Source organism: Charadrius vociferus, unplaced genomic scaffold, assembly GCF_000708025.1.
Source record: "Charadrius vociferus isolate BGI_N301 unplaced genomic scaffold, ASM70802v2 scaffold72, whole genome shotgun sequence".
NCBI lineage: Eukaryota > Metazoa > Chordata > Aves > Charadriiformes > Charadriidae > Charadrius > Charadrius vociferus.
Genome location: NW_009647830.1, coordinates 74,801 through 94,208, shown reverse-complemented (window position 1 = coordinate 94,208; position 19,408 = coordinate 74,801). Strand labels below are relative to the sequence as shown.

General features: G+C 40.2%; 1 protein-coding gene across 1 annotated transcript; it reads left to right on the top strand.

Annotated features, from left to right (window-relative positions):
* The first annotated feature begins 682 nt into the window (after window positions 1–682).
* On the top strand, window positions 683–12,575 carry GAS2L3 (growth arrest-specific 2 like 3). The gene is made up of 8 exons (XM_009882574.1): window positions 683–712; window positions 1,693–1,861; window positions 2,275–2,393; window positions 4,316–4,457; window positions 8,166–8,229; window positions 8,905–9,043; window positions 10,343–10,450; window positions 11,193–12,575. The coding sequence occupies exons 1-8, from the start codon at window positions 683–685 to the stop codon at window positions 12,573–12,575; spliced, it is 2,154 nt and encodes a 717-aa protein (XP_009880876.1).
* Window positions 12,576–19,408: the final 6,833 nt, after the last annotated feature.

Here is a 19,408-nt window from a genome sequence, read left to right as displayed (position 1 = left end):
GGCGTTGACCAGGTTGCCTTTAAAACTTTGCTCAAGGATTGTTTGGCCAGAGGATTGTCCTGATAACCATATTGTTGCAACAGGTTGCAGCATTCTACTGAAAACTTGGGCATGTGCTAGCTGCCTGGAAATCGAAGTCAAAATCCCAATAGAACTTAATAAAAACATTGATTTCTCTCATCTATCTATGCAAGAAATCATCTTATTTTTCTTGCTTTAATATTTTCATGATCTTCAAAGTATTTAATGTAAGCTCAGGATGCTCATATGTGTATGCACACATATACAAGATACACTTGTGATAGCTGAGAAGGAAAGAGTGAATGCCAACTTTGTTAAATCCAAGAATGGTTTGAAGTATTTATATTTCTCTTTTGCAAAGTAAATGCCTTACAGCTCCTTAAAATCATGCAAACCTTTGAGTACTATTTATGCATATGAAGTCAGTTGCTACTTTGTGCTGTAATAAAACTGCTGCTTTATTTAAGGGCAGAGAGCTGAAGTTGACTGAATACTGGATCAACAGCTTAGCTACCAAGAAACTTCCCTCTTTCCCCCCTCCATTCCTAATTAGACTCGCTTGTATTTTGCACTGATGGGTTTTTCTTGGGATTTTCATGAAAGCAGGAGGGACTGTATTAAAAATTCTCTTCTCTTTGACCAGAGGAAGAAACTAATGTAAATGCAGATGACCATGCAGAATGCAGTTCAGGTAAATGCCTTTTGTAATGTTTGAATTCTGTATAATACTTTTTTTTTTTTTTTTTATTCAAAGGTCTGCCCTGAAGCAGATGAAATGCTAGAATCCCCAGAGTTCTCTCTAGTTGTTTTTTTTGTTTAAATAGTAATTTTTTCACTTTACAAATGGCGCAATGTGACAAGATAGATAACCCAGTGTTACATCACATAGGTGATCCTTCCTCTTCCTAAGTGCTGTTGCCTAAGAAGGTTTTTGAAGTGAAAGGCTGAGATTATTTAAAAACGTGCTTGATGATTAAGAGGTCTTTTTAAAACCCCTATATTCTCGTTAATCACTTAAGTATAAATAAATAAATATATTTTATGTACACACCGAACTGAAGCAAAGTAGTTAAGAATACCAGAAGGACTCTTTGTGAGAATTTTGTACATGAAATTTCAGTGTAGTCCTTTTCTTGGAATGTAAACATGCCTCTCAGTTTGAAAGCATGCAATTCTTAAGAGAAGTGCTAAGGATTCATGTTTAAGAAGTGTGTTATGTTCTTGCATGGGAATATGTTTTCTCTTCTAATAACGTTTTAATGATTTAAACACAAAATGCTTCTGAAATGTTTGATAAGAGAAATCAGTATCCTGTAGGAAATTATACAATAAACTGCAGATTTTCATTACTTAAAATGTGCTGAGGAAAAAAAAAAAAACAAATACAAATTTAATGCATGTTTTCTATATTTAATATTCAGGAAAGTGTGTAATTTTAAATCCAAAGAAGTCAAGAGAATGAATGTGGTAGTACTTTTGATGCAGGAGTTGCTAATGAGAGCTGCACCATTCATGATTACTGTTGGGTTGGTTTGGTCTATCTGTCTGAAGGGGAATGAACGTTCACTCTTTGACTAATAGACCTTTAGCATAATTCAGAACTGCAAGTTTTCATCATCTGACTACAAATATTAGAGCTCACTGTCTTCAGTTTACTGTAATCTTCTGTAGGTGTGGTTTGGAGATGACCTTCCCTTAAGTCCCCGAAGTCCTCTGACGCCCAGACATGGGCCAGGTTTGGCAGATGTGTGCCTGTATGACCAATGGATATCTGTGCGGCACGAAGCAACTTTGGTGCCTATGCAAGAAGATCTGTCCATCTGGCTGTCTGGCTTGCTGGGTGAGGTTAAAAATAAATCACTATGTAATAAATTCCAAAGCATTTTCCAATATTCCATTCAATGCTGACGCTTAATGTGTGTAATACTATTAAGATCTGATGTATCTGAGCCTGAATTGCCAGGAGGATTACCTTAAAATGTGTGCTTTGGTTTCATATTTTATTAGCTGCCACCTCTTAGAAGTATGGTGATTAATTGTTCTAATTTATATTTCTGAATCTTGTTAGTCTTATTAAAATCTAATTAAGTGGATATTTGATTTTAGTTTACTTATATATTTCTACTAATTTTCAGTCTTTAACACCGGAATGCTGTTTGAGTTGCCTCTAAGTTCATATGAAACTTCTTTACCTTCTGCGGAGTAACTCTAATGTTGATGTTCTTTTTTTTTTTTTTTTTTTTTTCTTTTTAGGAATAGAAGTCAAAGCAGAACAACTGCTTGAAGAACTTGATAATGGGGTTCTACTCTGCCAGTTGGTTGGTGTTCTTCAAAACACAATTAAAAAAAGTTGTAGCTCAAATAATTTAAGGGTGAGTCATATTGGGATTTTTTTAATACATATATAAACTATTTAATTGTAAGCAGTAGTAAAAGGAAAGCAAGTGAGTGAGGCTTCCCAAAGTGGCGTTCTGTGTGCTGTGTAACCAGAGACTGATTAACAATAGTGTGGTGCTATACATGGATAAACTGTCCTTATGCAACAAATGACTTATTCACTTTGTTAATCAAATCCTAAGGTCCTTACTAGTTTTTTAGTTTGATTTCAGTAGACTTCTTGTCAGAGGAAGATCTAGTCTAAGTCTGGAGTTTGTTCCCCGATAACATCAGTGTGGGTGGGTTACGAGATAAGCATTGGCACTTGATAGAACGTTTTATTCCAGAAACTGGTGGCTAAACTCTAGTATGTGGATTAGCCATGACAATACCAGTATTGAGATGTACCTGGAGATGGGCTCCAGTGTTTTTGTTAGGAAGCAAGCCTGAGTTGAAACGTGAATCTCAAGCAACTTCCAGTCTGTGTTTGTACAATGAAAAATACTGATCTGTCTCTTTGGACTATAAAACCATATAACGCTTGTGTGCATAGAATATGTTCAATGTCCAGGTACCCCGTATAGCTACAGCAATGCTCAGATTTGTCGAACAGTAGATCACCAGCTGATGTGCTGTGATTGGTAGTATTTCACTTGGGGGCAGGAGGAAGTGTTTCACCATATCCGGTGAATTTTTTCTTGTGTTTACCTTTTATCACTTTATCTAGTAAAACAATAGTTTTAAATAATGGATATTTAAAAGACGTGGACCGGCGGGAGCGTGCCCAGAGACCAGCCACAAGGATGATCCGAGGGCTGGAGCACCTCTCCTATGAGGAGAGGCTGAGATAGTTGGGGCTGTTCAGCCTGGAGAAGAGAAGGCTCCGGTGAGATCTTACTGCAGCCTTCCAGTACCTAAAGGGGGCCTACAGGAGAGCTGGGGAAGGACTTTTTATGAGGTCATGTAGTGAGAGGACGAGGGGGAATGGATATAAACTAGAGGAGGGCAGGTTTAGATTAAACATTAGGAAGAAGTTTGTCACTTTGAGGGTGGTGAGGCACTGGGACAGGTTGCCCAGAGAGGTTGTTGAGGCCCCATCCCTGGAGGTGTTCAAGGCCAGGCTGGACGTGGCCCTGGGTAACCTGGTCTAGTGGGAGGTGTCCCTGCCCATGACAGGGAGGTTGGAACTCGATGATCTTCAAGGTCCTTTCCAACCTAAACCTGTATTTATTGCTAAGCAATATAATTACTAATATTAGAAGAATTATTAATTGGGGGGACAAGACAGCAGCCTTAGGATGCCAAATGGTATTTATACAAGAGCCATATAAATGCTGCATGTCCTCAGGTTTTTTTCAGGAGGACAAGATGCACAACTTGTGTATCTTTGAACTGCTTTTTTAGTTTTGAAGATACCAATTTAAAAACAAAAAGTACTGAATTGTTTTAAAGACTGCCTTTTGCTCCCTTCTGATTCCCTCTGCTTTCTAGAATGGGTTATAAAATGTTGAAATCTAGCAGCTAAGTATGATTTAATTGGTTTGGGGTTCCCTCTGCTCATTCTGCTGCTGTGAACAGAACTTGGGAAGCAGGAATAATTATCTAGACTGGGAAACCACCGGTAAGACTTTTACCCCAGCATGTGGGGAAATGAGGAAGCGACTGTCTGGGCAGTTCTGAGAGAGGCTGCAGAGCTAAGGATGGTTCACGCAGTGATTGTTCACCACGGTAAGGTGGGATGCCTTCTACATTAGCGTAGCTTTTTTAATAGAATACATGGTGCATTGAATACAAAATAATTACTAACCACTGTTTCTGTACTCTGAGTTTAGGGTCTATTTTCCTTTGCAAATATGCTTTGAAATCTGTTGGCAATGTTGATGTGCACAATGTACTTTTTGTTTTCTTCCCTTACCAGAATTTTCCTATGAGAAAAGTTCCATGTAAGAAGGATGCTCCATCAGGATCTTTTTTTGCCAGAGATAATACAGCCAACTTTCTTAACTGGTGTAGGGCCATTGGAGTTGATGAGACTTATCTCTTTGAATCCGAAGGTTTAGGTAAATCTATCTTTTTGTAAGACTTGCTTTGATCTGTATGTGGATAACTACCTGGTCAGGGGGATCTCTTGTGTGTGGTCTTGTAAAGCCTTTATCACAACTGTACCTGTCTTGTGCAAGCTATTCATGCCTTTATTTATTTTAAAGCAGTGCTCACATAAAAGCCTGGAAAAATCAGTTCAGTGACTGCTCTAACTTGCACGATGCTTTTTCAAATTTCTAAAAGTTTATGTGTGGGAGGAAGGGACAGCTGTGATAGCTGTGCAGCAAACTCCCATGTTTTCCTTCAGTAAAAAGGCCCACTAAGAAACAGAGGAGAAAAGTGTGGTTTCGCTTTCCCTGTGCGGGAAGACCACAAGGCCATGGAGTCAACTCACAATAAGATCCTTTATTTGGTATTAGAGCTCATTCTTATGGCAGAAAGCTCTCAGAATAATGCATTCATGACTGCTAAATTTGGTAAGTACATCAGGGCGTTGTGCCTGAAGTGGCAACAGTCTGTTGGTAATTAACACTTACTTCAGGACCTACTTAACATGACTCTAAACCATTTTTATTTTCCCATTTAATAAGATAGTTGTAAAAATAAATATTGCCAACTGTGTGTATGCCAGCCCCAGTGCACAGTCTGTCCCTTATAACAAACAGCTTCTAGACTGATACTTTGAGATGGAATAAAATTTTTTAGACTGTTAATTAAGAGGAGTTGTGCTTTCATTGCATGGTAAATAATGAAATGCTCTTCTACTCACTATCATATCAGTAAAAGTTCATTAATACAAACCTTTCTTTGGCAAGCCAAATACTGTTTTTTTTTGTTGTTGTGCTTTTTTTTTTAAAAAAAAAGGCAAAATTATCTGCCTGTTATGCAGAATAGCAAAGAATTGCAGAGTACCTTTGTTTTCAGTAATGAAATGAATTTATCACAATATTTACTAGATTTTCTTGAAGTCTTTGTGCCATTTAATGCTATTTAAATGAAAGGCTCTGTTTTCATTAACTGCTTTTCTTTGAAGCTCTCCTCCCTGCTAGTTGGACTGCCCATGCCTTCTCTACTGGATAAGTCATCTTTTAAAATAGTTGAGAAAAATATCCTCATTTGCATCTGTCTCATTCTGATTTAACTAGGGAGTGTATCTCTTCTTCCGTGCCATGAAATACAGATGAGTAGGAGAACTGAGCTATAAGAAAATTAGTTTGTTTGTTGGTTTTTTTTTTTTTTATTTCAACTTGTATGAATCGCATTGCTTAAACATCTTGGTTCCTGTAAGTGGATGGGTAACTAGAACCTGTTTAACCTCCCTGAGATAAGCAGACAGGATTTCCTAATGCTGTGGCTTTCACTCATAGCCAAGAAGTGTTTTGAAGTCTGGTTGTAACTCTTGACACAAGCTTGCTTTGTGGCATAAGTATCTTCTGAGTGTCTTTTTGGCAGTTGAAATGAGCAGACTTGCAGTCTCCTTGATGAAACAGTCTTTCCGCTGATGTTCTCCATCAAACTTTCGAGCTATTCTTTAGGAATGAAATAGGGCAAAGACAATTTGGCAATTGTCCTTTTTCCAATCAGGTACATATAGCAGCATCTCCTGAATAGTGTGGAAGGCTGTGAAGGAAATAAATTAAGTGGCTCCTGAGGCAGCAGAAAGGGAAAGTAGCCAGCATGGGATGCCCTTTGACATCAAGCTAAATGTCTTGATCTCTGCTAGGGATTTTTCTCTTCTGGACTCAGCCAAATTATGCCTCTTCCATTACAGCTGACAAAAATGCTTATGGGGAAAAAAAAAAAAAGGAAGATGAAGTGACCTCTAGTACCTTTTAGATTATGGCTGTGCCAACTTTCTTTTCTAGATTTACCCTTCATAATCAGATCTCTTAAAAAATATACTTACAAACTGGAGTAGATGATAAAAAAAGAACATCTGACTTTGTACTAGGCTTATACTTTAGGAAAAGCTTGTCTTATTTAAAGCAAAGTAATTTTAAATATCAAATTGAACATCAGAAAGATGCTAGATTTCATCTGTAAATATAGAGCTGTCTTATTAGGCTTCTCTTCAGAGTGAATTTCCAGTTTCTACTGAATATTGTTACTGCGCAGTATGAAGAAAATCATACTTGTTTTATATAAGTGTAGCACCATATGAAAATCCTATCTATGGCTTTTCACATGTCTTATGCTTGATTGGGGGGGGCAGGAGAATGGTGCTATGTGTGCAGGTGGAGGGGAGTTGGATCACCTTTCACCCAGCCTTTGGTTTCTGGGTTATTAGGCAGTATACCTAATTGGCTAAGAAAGCACAGGCATGGTTTGTTTTCTATAGCATTCATACAACTCTGTTCTTAAAACGTGTTGAGAACATCTCAATTTTGAGGCTTAAATGGGGGCAGGGGAAGGAAGTAGCTCCTTGTGTGTGAAACTTCTAAACTATTTTCCTTCTCTGTTCATGGCCCTTGTTTCTTTTTTTTTTTTCTTGCACACCTGAAGATGGAAGTTGCAAGAAACCAAAACAAACATTGAGTTCCTTCTGCCTTTTCTATTCCACAGTGCAGCAGTAAAAATAATTGAATGTTATCGTTTCAAAGCCGTCAAGAAAGGCTAGAAGAACTGCCACAGTCACCTACACACCATTTGGGAATCAGTCCACTCTTCCATCTCATTCTTCAGCTCTCCCAATTGTGATTTAGGGTGTCTACGCAGTCGAGTGTATGCAGCTGTTAGAGCTGCTCTGAACTGAGGGGTGCAAAGTGCATTGGGCACTGGCTGGGCTAATGTGGGCTCAGTCCTCAAGAAGAAAAGTCTAGCGCAAAACTCTATGCTACTAACATATCTCAAATAGTGTTGCATCTCTTCTGTGATCGCAGCCCATATCTGATGTTTGCATCTGAGAGTTTGCCTCTTAAACCAACGTCACTCTCACCTCCTTCTTATGGTCAGGGGGTTTGACCCTCTTTCTCAGATGGATGCTCGCAAAGATACCAAATTCTGAAGAAAACCTTTGGGTGAACGGGGCAGGAGGTGGGGGCTGATAGAGGAGGTTGAAATGAGGGTGTATTGTGGCGTAGGGGGGCTGACAGTGGTGAAGTGGTATCTTCTAGTGCAACTGGGTGAATCTGCTATATGGAAAAAGGATCTGTTGCTTACTTAAAGGGTAACAATTACCCAGATTATTCTTTCACAGCCAAGTGTTTAACCCAGTTAGGCTGACTGGCTGCGTAGCCATCCACTTGGCAGCTACATCCCTTGCAGTGCATTCGCCGACGTTTGTTCACCTATAGAGTGTGTGTGTATCTGTCTGTATGCACAAGCATGAACAGGTGGAGTTTGTCTTCCTATTTGCAGTTGTTGAATGCTTTCCATCTTTAAGACTGCTATATTATATTTGGGGATATGAAGGGGAAAGCTCTCGGATCTTTCCAGATCACATCAAGAAAGAACAGCATAAAATCAAATAAAGCGTATTTCTCTCAGGAAGCGGAGAAGAGCTTGATTTCAAGAGTGCCAGGATGGGTTTAAACACCTTATGGAATAGAAAATTAGAGTTGGAAAACATATAGTGTTTTGTCTGTGATAATGTAGCTTGCCTCTGGGTAGAATGATGGCAAAGTTATAGCAACCAATTCCTTATCTTCCCTTCTCTGTACCTAATTGCACAGGCCTCCCCACAGTAAATATGAGCTGTAACACCCTCTTATTCTCTTCCCTTTTAGTTTTGCACAAGGATCCAAGACAAGTGTATCTTTGTTTGTTGGAAATTGGACGCATTGTATCCAGGTATGTGATCCATACGTACTCTTGACAAAAAAGTGAAGAACATATTCTATTAAGCAAAAGCTAAGACAAAGCAAAGACAAAGTTAAGAAAATCTGCTGTCATTAACATCTACTGCATTGCACTTAATTCCGTGTGGAAAGTAATGAGTAGCTTTTCTAGGACCACCATACAATATAAGTATTTTTTTTTCAAATATTTATCAGACTTTTCATGAAGAAGTGCTGATCCACACTGTTTTTTATGGTTGTATGTTTAAATACCACATTCATCTTACAGATATGTGTACGTCTTCGAAGAACTCACTGAACATTAAATACAGTTTTAAGGTCTTCATTTTCTAAGCTTTTTGGCAGGTATCTCTTTATCATTCTCTAAATCTAGATTTTAATTTATTTCTAGTGCAGAGCTGGAAGCTTTAAGATAGTTGATCTAAATTGGATGTGACCTAAGTTGCGTCGTTTTGACAGTATTTTTACTGCCTTCTCTGGTAGCTCCAAGACCACCTTTGGGAGGATTTCAACTAGAAACTCAAGACTTGCTCCTTCTCATTGTGTTATCAAGGCAGTTATTCCTCTGACTGATATAGCACTACTCAGAATTTTGCGTGTTTGTTATCACCAGTTTCTTTTTGTTTTCTTTAGCAATTAAATTCTCTACTTTTGTATTTGTGTTGAGGTATGGAGTTGAACCTCCTGTACTAGTAAAACTAGAGAAGGAAATTGAGCTAGAAGAAACACTGCTAATGACTGCTGGACCACCATCCCCTATCAGCACAGCAAAGTCATGTTGTCACCATGGGGAGCTACATGAGGCAGTAAGTACTACTTATTTATTGTCATATGGGCTTTAAATTGAACTCTAATTTTATTACTTGTATGATGTGGCTCAGTAAACATAGGCTGGTTTTCATCTAATATTTGTGAGCCTCGTTAAACTGAAAACAGAAGGGTATGCACCTCTTTTGAACAACTACCTTTTTTGAAAAAGTAAGCAAAATGCTGTCATATATATATTTTAGAGTTAATGCGTCAGTGCATATAACTTGCCTTGATTTCCACCCACCCCCCACCCCTTGCCTTTCATTGCTGCTTTAAGTATAAGAAAGTATTTGAGTAGAAGTCTATATTCTTTGAGTATAATACTCTCATTCAATTTTTCTGGCATGTCAATATTCTATGACTGTAATGTATGCTTCTCTTCAATTTGATGTTTTCATTAAACTTCATCAAATATTAAAGTAGGCTTTGATAGTATACTTTGATGAAACTGTTTTGAAAAAGTCTTTAAATAAAACCTCTGTAGCTGTACCAATTGGAAATGAATATGTATGCAGAAAAGGAAATTATTTGTACATCTTGTGAATTGGTCCAAAAGGAATGATGAATAACCTCCCTATTTTGCTTCAAAATGCATGTTGAGACTTTAAAATTCATTTATTTTAAAGGTTGTCTGTGTTGTAATGTAAAACTTCTGCTTCTTTGGGAATGTCAGCCACCAGATCCTCACACTCTCTGAAAAGTCTTCCAATTTTTTTTCTGCTTGGCAATAATCTTGACCTTCTATTAAGTGGCTATAAGAGGCACATCTTCTCTAACCCTGGACTTATATGGGGACTAATTTCCTTCTTGGGTGTCACATAAAAGATTGACTTATAAAATCCTTACAAAAAGTTAAAGACAATGCTGAAATAGCCCTGGGTCAGATGTAGCAATGGATTCAGTCATAGGAGAGACCCAGGCACTTGTTTCAATTTCTAAAGGCTATAACAGTGTCTTCCAAGTTTGTGGCTGGAATTTGACACTACTATGCACAGTGTTACAGAAAGATCTTAAAAAGGAAAGTAGAAATAACATAAAATTGAAGAAATTGTGAAAATTGCATTAGAATCACTTGACATATTTGTCTGTACATACAGTTTGTTCTTTTAATGTTTTATTCTACGTTTTGAAGCTGTGTAGCTGAGATTTTTCTGGTGTGGGAATAGAATTCTAGTGTTTTCTTAGATTATGAGATGAAGATATCAGTATCTTTTCTTGTATTAAATCTCTCAATAAACTGTTAAATACATGCTTCTGTCAAAATACTAACAAATGCTTTCAATTTTGATAACTAGGTTAAACATATAGCAGAAGATCCTCCCTGCAGTTGTTCCCATCGATTTTCAATTGAATACTTATCGGAGGGACGTTATAGGCTGGGAGATAAAATACTATTCATACGAGTAAGTAGTTTCTCAGAATTCCAACTTATCTTCATAATGGGGAGAGAAACACTTTTAAGTGGAATACCGCATTTTTATGGTATTGTTTTAGAATTACAGAATGATTTAGGCTAGGACACCACATCATCCAATCTCCTATTCAAAGTAGGTGTAGCTAATTAGATTTTACTACTATTGATTTTACAACCACCCTAAACTAAGCAAGGTAATGTTCTTCTGTGGTGGTTTTAAAATTTCAGTAGCAACTTGCAATATAAATAAGGGTAATGCCATAGAATATCAGAATATCCCGAGAACAGTGCATGTTCAAAATCTGGATGCTTGGGGTTTATAATTTGTAGGATAGTTGAGCACTGTCTTTCTTCAGCAGGCATAAGAGTTTCTGGGATTAAAATATTATGAGGACATCCACAAATTGAACAAAAGCTCTATCCAAAACTCTATACTAAATAAGGATGCTGACAGAAATGTTAAAATGTCTTCTGTGTATATGCTTTCATTATTTCCTGGCGCATAATGACTGTCTCTGCAGGAGAAACTATCTAATAAAACAATTGGGAAGTAGCAGCCTTATTTATTACATAACTTCTCTTTTTTAAAAATGTTTCTCCGGAAGAAAGGAGGTCCTTTTTTTAGTCAATTTCAATAGATTTTAATGTAAGATGAAGACACAGTGCTGCATAAAACAAGATAGAAGTTTCTCTTGTTCTTCTGCTCCCACCCCCTCTTCCTCCATCCTCAGATGCTCCATGGCAAGCATGTGATGGTACGTGTTGGTGGAGGTTGGGACACTCTTCAAGGTTTTCTGCTTAAATATGATCCGTGTCGAGTGCTTCAGTTTGCAACTCTGGAACAAAAAATCCTGGCGTTTCAGAAAGGGGTCACCAGTGACAGTGTCCCCAGCTCGTCAGCTAGAACTCAGGAGCCTCCTGTCATGAATCCCATGTCAGCTGTCAATATGTTTCAAAAGCAGCCATCGAAACCCCCTACTCCTGTTTCAGCTCTCGGGTCCAGTGCCAAGAAGGCTTTGTCTAAACGTCCTCAGTCCCCTGCCCTGGCATCACCAAAAGTGCCGGTGCCCCCATCTTCCACAGCCAAGTCATTGACAGTCAGGTCCAAATTACAAGGGTCTTCAGGGACAAGCGTGCAGACTCCTTTCAAACCGTTAGCTGGCACCTCAAAGAAACTGGAGTCTCCTGCACGCAACTCGCCAGCTTCTGCTCCTTCGCAGCCTCTAAGCAAAAGCTCCTCATCTAGAGGAACGAGAACGGCTCTTGTTCACTCCGAAACGTTGCGCAAACGTATTCGGTCCCCTGATGCTCCCAAGGTGAAATTTGCCCTCGGTCAGAGTTCGCCGGCACCAGCACCGCATCCTGCCCTCTCCTCCTCTAAAAAACAGCCGTCTCACTTGCCTGGGACAGCTGAAACGATGGCTTCAAAGCAGAAGCGTGTCGCCGCTAAATGCAAACCCGTATCTGTCACTAAAACCAAAGCAAATTCAGTTGCTCCGAGGGCTGCCCGGCCGCCTGTTACAAATCTACCTGCTGTTGCCAAGTTTGCACATTCTCAGCAGCTCCTTGCAAAACCTCCTTCTGAAAACACTATTCAGACCTCAGGAACTGGGTCTCAGCATCCTCAGAAAGCTCCACAAACAGCTTCTGACCTGGCGAGGAACCTGAACACTGCTTCAGTCCTGAAACACTCAGCTTCTGCACCTTCCCTTGTAGTTAGCAAAGCATCAAAGTCACCACCTACACTGGTATCTACAAGCAAAAACCTATCACCAGCTGTCAATAAGCAGCCAAATGTCAGTAAACCCCCTCAGGTTGGACCATCCAAACCTCCTGAACGCACTCCCTTATCTGTTGTACGGCTTCCTCAAACTTTGGCCAAAGCAGCAGCAACCAAAAAGCCAACGCAGCTTTCTACTAAAGGTCAGCCTTCAACCAAAAACTCACAAGCAAATGAGAGCTTGGCCCCAGCAGCCAAGAAGCCTCTCCCTAAGGGAAAATCGGCAACGGTGTGTAACAAAGGAACGCCTGGCGTGTCAAAAGGTCCTCTTGTGAAGAACAGGCAAGACGATCACTATTTTGTTATGACAGGGAGTAAAAAACCCAGAAAGTAAACTTATTTATTACTTTCTGTGGTAGTCTTAATTCCATTCAAATGGGCCTCTAGTATCTGCTACACTGAGGACGAGAAAAAAGTTAAATAACACTACATTTACCACGAAATATTAGGTATAACCTACATTTTTCTGCATACCTTAGAGTAAGAACTGTATTTATTTTGCAGTCTAGAAACTTCTATTGAGCTATATTTAGAAGTGTGCTTGCTTGCCGTGTAGCACCATGGAATAGAGAATATCCCTGTTTGCTGCTAGCTTGCCCTGCTGCAGGGAAGGTGGGAGAGAGGAAAGGGGAGCTAGGGCTGCTGCTTTTGCTGCTGCTCATTCCCAAGGGATTGAAGGCTGCCCAGGAAACATCTACCCGGGGCAGAACCTGAGCAATTCTGGTGGTTCTGGCACATCTGCATTGAGGCCTGCGTCAAGCAATAGAGCTGTGCGTAAGCTGGAAAAGTTCTAATACCTCAAACAAAGCTATGTTGGAATTTTTTATTATTATTTTTTTTTTTAGTTCACTGGTGTGCCAGAACCCAAATTTGGGTCACCTGCATGTATTAGAAAGAGAAACAAATCTCTAGTCTTGTTTAGATTTGACAGCTGCCATTATAAATGTTCACTGTGCCCCCCCCCACCATACGCCTTAAAGTGGCTTCAGCTCGCTTGGAAGTGGAGTCGCCTTGGTTTGTGTTAAGTAGGACATGGATGATCATGGCCTTGATCACTCTCACTCGTTGTGCCTTAGCCTCTTGAATTCATGACAGATCTCTTCAGCGAGCAATGCTACTTTTAAAATCCTGGGCAGATAACCTTGCTTAGTGCATGTTCAAATCTTCTTATAAGCAAGCCCAGTCTTTCCAAGAAAGCTCTTGCTGCGTGGAGAGAAACACCTGAGTTATTGGGAGGGTGCTTTGCCTTGGGATGGAGCCCCTAGAGCAACTCTGGCTCCTGGGAAGGGGCCCCCAGAGCAGGTCTGGCTCCAGCGATGCAGAGCTGTGAGTACTGACCTGCACAGCCTTACCGCTCTGCAGCAGTGGCCTTCACATGTAAAACTGAATCCCTAAATACTTCTCAGCGCTACAGGTTTATTTTTGGGGGCAGTCTTAGTCTGCAGCGGCCTTTTTGTTTTTATTGATGGAGACCTTCTTGCTGGCTGTCCTGTATTACTTTCTGGAGGTGTGGAATAGTTTCCCAAAGAGGTAGTGAGGGACTAATTTGCCTTTAAATATCTGAAAGTGCCAGAAAGCTATACGCTGTTTACGCTCTCAACTCCTGAATTCTTTCAGTGGGTTAAATATCTGTGGTGCTCAACACCTTTACCCTTAACAGAAGTGAGTTTCATGGTAGATAAATAAAAACTACTATCTTTGGGGGTGGCCTTGTTAGAAATATTTTGGGTCTAATGAACAGTCATTCCTACAAACACCGAGGAGTGCGCAGGTCCTGTGAAGATACACTGCTGACTTCCATATACCATCACTTCCACTTTCCTCTCCCAGGGTGTTTACCTACGGGCTGGAGAAGAGATGCATGGAAACTGCGGCTTTTGATGTTGTATATTTAATTTTCATTTTTTCCCCTGGAACTAGTGTAAACAGGCATCATAAACTAATGATGAGTTCTCACGCACAGTGGCAAAGTCATTGAGCTGCCTTTCTGAGCACCTTGTTAGCTTTTTTATTTATGATTCTATTTATGCATATCTACTGTACAATACTGCTTACAACCTGCTGGGAGTAAACAGTAAATACCAATATCTGAACTGTAGGAGGAATTGGTTTTAATAACATGGACACAAGTCCCACAAGCTCGCATACGAAGTTGTATGTTTGGGGAAGGCCTTAGGCTTACTTGTTTTATAAATACACTGGTCAAAGCTACTACTGCAAACGTTAAGAATAGTATTGACTGTAGTGGACTGCGTTTGATAAATTTGGCACATGGTTTCATATGCTGAAAGCATTTTACAGTAGATGACTTGCTTTGGATTTCAGGCTTCTACATAGTGAGCTTTGATGTGATATAACTCATGCAGATTAACAGCTGAATTCTTTCTTCACAGCATCCCATATGGTGCTGTGTTTCGGATTTGTGACTAAAACAGTGTTGATAACGCACAGGTGTTTTGCCTGCTGCTGAACAGTCCTTGCACAGGGACAAGGCTTTCCCTTTTTTCCTGCTCTGCCTCCCCAGTGAGTAGGCTGTGGCTAGGCCAGAGATTGGGCCAGGACAGCCAACCTGAACCGGCCAAAGGGGCTCTTCCATATTGCGTATCATCATCCTCCACAATAAAAACAAGGTAGAGGAAGAAGTGGGGCTTGGGGGTGGCTTCTGAGATGGCCATTGTTTGTAGATTGGCTGGGTATCGGTCTGCCTGTGGGAGGTAGTGAGTGATTGCCTCTGCATCACTTGGTGGTTTGGTTTTTCACCTCTTTCCTTCACTTATTAAACCGTCTTTATCTCAACCTGTGAGTTTTCTTGCTTTTGCTGCTCCTCTTCTCTTCCTCATCTCGCTGGGGAGAGAGAAAGTGTGAGTGAGCAGCTGCGTGGGTGCTTGGCTGCTGGCTGGGGTCAACCCACAACACCTTTTGAACCGTTTACAAGGTTTTTAGTAGTAATTTAAACAATGAAGCTTGTGGATCTCAGTGTAAAGCTGTCTTGACCTCTACCTTTTTGAACTATAACTCCGGAGAAAATTAAGCAGATGGCTTCATCTTTGTGATCTGTTACCTCATGTAATGGTGTCGTGGTTTAGGCCAAATCAGCTACTGGGGACCTGGGGGGACCCCAGATGGGCCCGACAGATGCTCTCCTCTACCCCTCTTCAAAGAGAGGGGCAGAGGAGGAAAAAGAGACTTACGAGTTTAGAAGGAAATAAACTACTTTAATGAAATATTAATAATAAAATAAAAAAGAAATAATGAAATATATACAAAACTGTATCAAGCTCCTGAGATGACAATCACGACACCGGCTGGCACTGGGGCAGTCCCAGGCTGGACTCAGTGACGGAGGGGAACTGGATTCCGGATCTGCATTCAGGATCAGGATCACAGGCAGACGAACAGAGTCCTCAGATGTCGGCCGTTGAAGGAAGAGAGCTGATCCCTCAGCCTTTATACTGAGCATGAGGCAGATGGGATGGAATACCCTGTTGGTCAGTTTGGGGTCACCTGTCCTGTCCGTTCTTCCTTGCAGGTGGGACCCCACTATACTTTTCCGCTTCCGACCCTCCAACGTGGGGCAAATAACAAAGTTGATTGGCCTTGGGTGTTATAGCAATAAGTATAAGCAAGAGCCTCTCTGCATACCATGCCTGGGCATCAGCTATAAACATAGGTCTTAATGCTCTGAGAGACTGAACACTGTCTGCACAATACGCTGTTAATTTCAGTAGTTAGAGAGGCCCAGCTAAGAAGCGAAGTTACTGCACAAAGTTGGTTCCGTTTTACCTCAAACCAGGACAAATGGACTGCATTTTATAGTTCAAAATGAAATAAAAAGTGTAAGCTTTTACAGTTGAAATCTTAATCAGCTAATGTAAAGATGGTTTACCTATTATATGTGGATAGACTTGGTGTGGTTTTATTAAAAAAATAGTGTATTTGAGCATGGTCCAATTTCTGTGAATATTGCAGTCTCCAACTTCATAGCCATATTCTAACTATGGGTGTCATGTAACATGAGGGGAGCCAAGAATAAGATGTAACAAAGTACCTCCTAATGGAAATACATACTAGTTTTGCAATGTTTACATTGCTAAATAGCAAGTCTAATCTTCAGCTTGTATTACTTTTTGTGAGGGAAAGATAACTTGGAGCAAGAATCTGACTGAATTCTCCATGTGTTATCAATGTCTTTCTCTATGAGTACTTATTTTAAATAAATATATACTGCACCTTTTTTACATGCACACATTTTTTTTCTGCTGTCATCTTTTTGTGGGGTTTTTTTGAAAGAGAATGTATTTCAGAAGGCTTATGTTTTCCCCCCACCACCACATAAATAGTAGCTTCCGTCTCAGGCTATTATGAAGACATAAATAGCTGCTTCTAATCCATTGCTTTGTGTGGAGTTGAAGACCTCTTTACTCTGATCCTGGTTTCAGTATGACTAATTGAGTAGAAGGTGCTTTCTACTCTTTCCTTGCTGACGATATACCTGAGTAGTTTCAGGTATACCTCTGAGAGTTTTATTCTTTGCAGTTCTACTTGAAATATAAAGCACTCGTGTGTCAGTATTTTCCATGCTTACATCTTGTCAACAAACTTTAGACCTGTGTCTGTTGCCAACAATAATGGAAACTTAATTGGTTTTACTGAGAGGAGAATTGGGTTTTCTCACTGGAGTGACCTAATTAACTTTTTTTCTTTCCCCTCCCTATTTGATTTTTAAAAAAATGTTTTAATACCGGCAGTTCTCTGCCTGTTCCAAAGTGGCTTCTGTTCCTGCTCGTCTGATGCTGGTGCCTAATCATATAGATAGACTTATCCTTCCCCTTCAGCTTTGTCTAGTAAGTGCATTCTTGCGGCATCTACCATACTCGTTCCTAGAGGACCAAGCTGTGCAGAGATGTTGGTTACAGTTTTCTTTTAAGAGATGGTGGCATTACAGCTAGCCAATAAAATATAAAGACACCCAAGACTCAGGTAAGTATCCTAACCATCAAACTACAATATCATGCCTCCTGGTCCCGGGGAATCTTAAATCACTTACTGTCCACCAGTAAAGCTTTAAAAGGAGATAGGGAAGATGTTTTTTCCTCCTACTGCAAAACTGCCTTCATTGCTGGTAAGTATTACACATTCTGGTGAAAGTGCATGTTTTATTCTGAATCGGGATAAAGTGAGGTCTCCTCCTTCCTGGGTTAGCTTTCCGGCTTTTTGACCTTAAGAGAAAAGATGGGATCATTCACACTTTTTACAGGTAGGTATATGGGATTGGTATTTGCTTTTTTGAAAAAAGGGCTTACTTCTGGTATCCACAGTCCAGAGTCGTCATTCTAGCTCAGGGGAGAGGCATTCCTGAAGTCTTAAGCTTTTACTTCTCAAACTCCACTGAAGAGTGTAATTTCAGGTTGTGGCCCTGCTCACAACTAGGCAACAGGAAATGCTTGTTCCTCACTAAACCTATAGGTGCATCAAAATCAGAATAGTGTCTCTGGCGCATTCTAGGTGCTTAATTTAGGGCTCCAGCTACTACTCCCGTATGGAGTTCCTGATCGGGGAAGCCAGGCACTTCTACCTTGTGCTGACAGTGTGCAACTCCCAGCAAAATGTCCTGCAACCACATTTCCATTTTCTTTGCCAGAAGTATATTGCTCAGTGCAACTGTCATGCTCTTCACATGGTTATCCATACTTTTCTAGTAATTGCGTGGCTGTTATATTGTCTTGTACTTAACAGATTTCCTACAGCAGTCACCAGTCATCATTCCTCATTAAGATACTGTAAGTCTGGCTGTCAGAAAAGTACAATTTTTTGTACTGTGACAATTTGCTGCATGCACTCAACAAAAGTTCAGCTGTTCAGTCAACAGAACACCTTTCTTTTCTTCCTCTTGTTTTCATCATGATCCTTTTGAGTCCAAAATAAGTCTGGATCCTGTATGCCCTATGGGTTTTGAACATCTAACTGCAACCCTTAAATCTGTTTTTGGATCTGCTGTTCTGAAGAGAAAGAAGGAAGGATGCTTGAAGCTGCATCTGCACTCCCTTTGTTTGCTAGCATTTAAGCTGGAGAAGTGCTGCATAGAGTGATCCTGCTTGTCACTACTTCATGACAGTGTAAGTTAGGTAAATAAAGTTTATGATGTGCTTTAGTTAGACCAGATTCCCTTTGGTACAAGGAGAAATCCTTGCAATACTCTGTTAATATTTACTTCTGGAATTGCAAGCTGGATTAGATCCTGTTTTTCATGTCGATCAAAGTGTAGCTAGCAGTGATTTTTACTGTATTAAAACTTGCGGGAGCCTAAGCATACTCATGCTAAAGGTTCCTGTCTAGTTCTTTTGGCTTGTGTAGGTCCCTCATTTGAACCAGCAGAATTGCTTTTGTTGATTCTCTTGCTATCAAAGTTCTTTGGTAGCCCATGTCTGCCACCCATTACAGGTGTATGAACTGGATCAAGTACCCTGAGGACACATTCCAAAGCCATACTGCAGTGTGCAAAAGAGTTTATGTGAAGCTACCCATCAATTTTTCTGTTGATGTTGTCCCCCTCTCCCCTCCAAACCCCGACATATTCCACATAGTGAAATCTGGCTGTGCTACTCATGGGTGATTTACATATAACAGACAAAGCCAACTGGACCATCCTGTAGGCAAATTCTGTTCAGAACTAAATGAGCTAAAGGCAAAGGCCACCCAAATGGATTTTGGGCCCCATAGGAAGATGCCTTGAGATAGCTAAAATGTACCTCACTTAGGACTGACAGCAAAAAGCTCAAGAAACAGCAGGGAAGTCACTGAAAACAGTAGCTGCCTTAGACTGTTGTTGCTGCTGATGCAAGGCACCTGTAGAATTGGGCTGCTCTGTGACACCTCAAAACTTCATTCTCCTTTCTATGCCAGTATCTGACGTAAAAGAAGCCCCCAAACCTGAGCACTGTATACCTAGTAACATATGGAAAACTTGTGAGTTTGGATTGGTGAAGTACACATGCACAGTAAAAGATGTATGCAGTTCAAAGAACTTCAGTTATGGATCAGCAATTTCATATATACACACACACACATATGTAAATCTGATAAAATTCAAGGCAGTTTTCCTTCTAAAACTTCAAGCAGCCATAGCTTCGAACATCAAACTATACAGCTCCTTCTCTATTTCCCTAC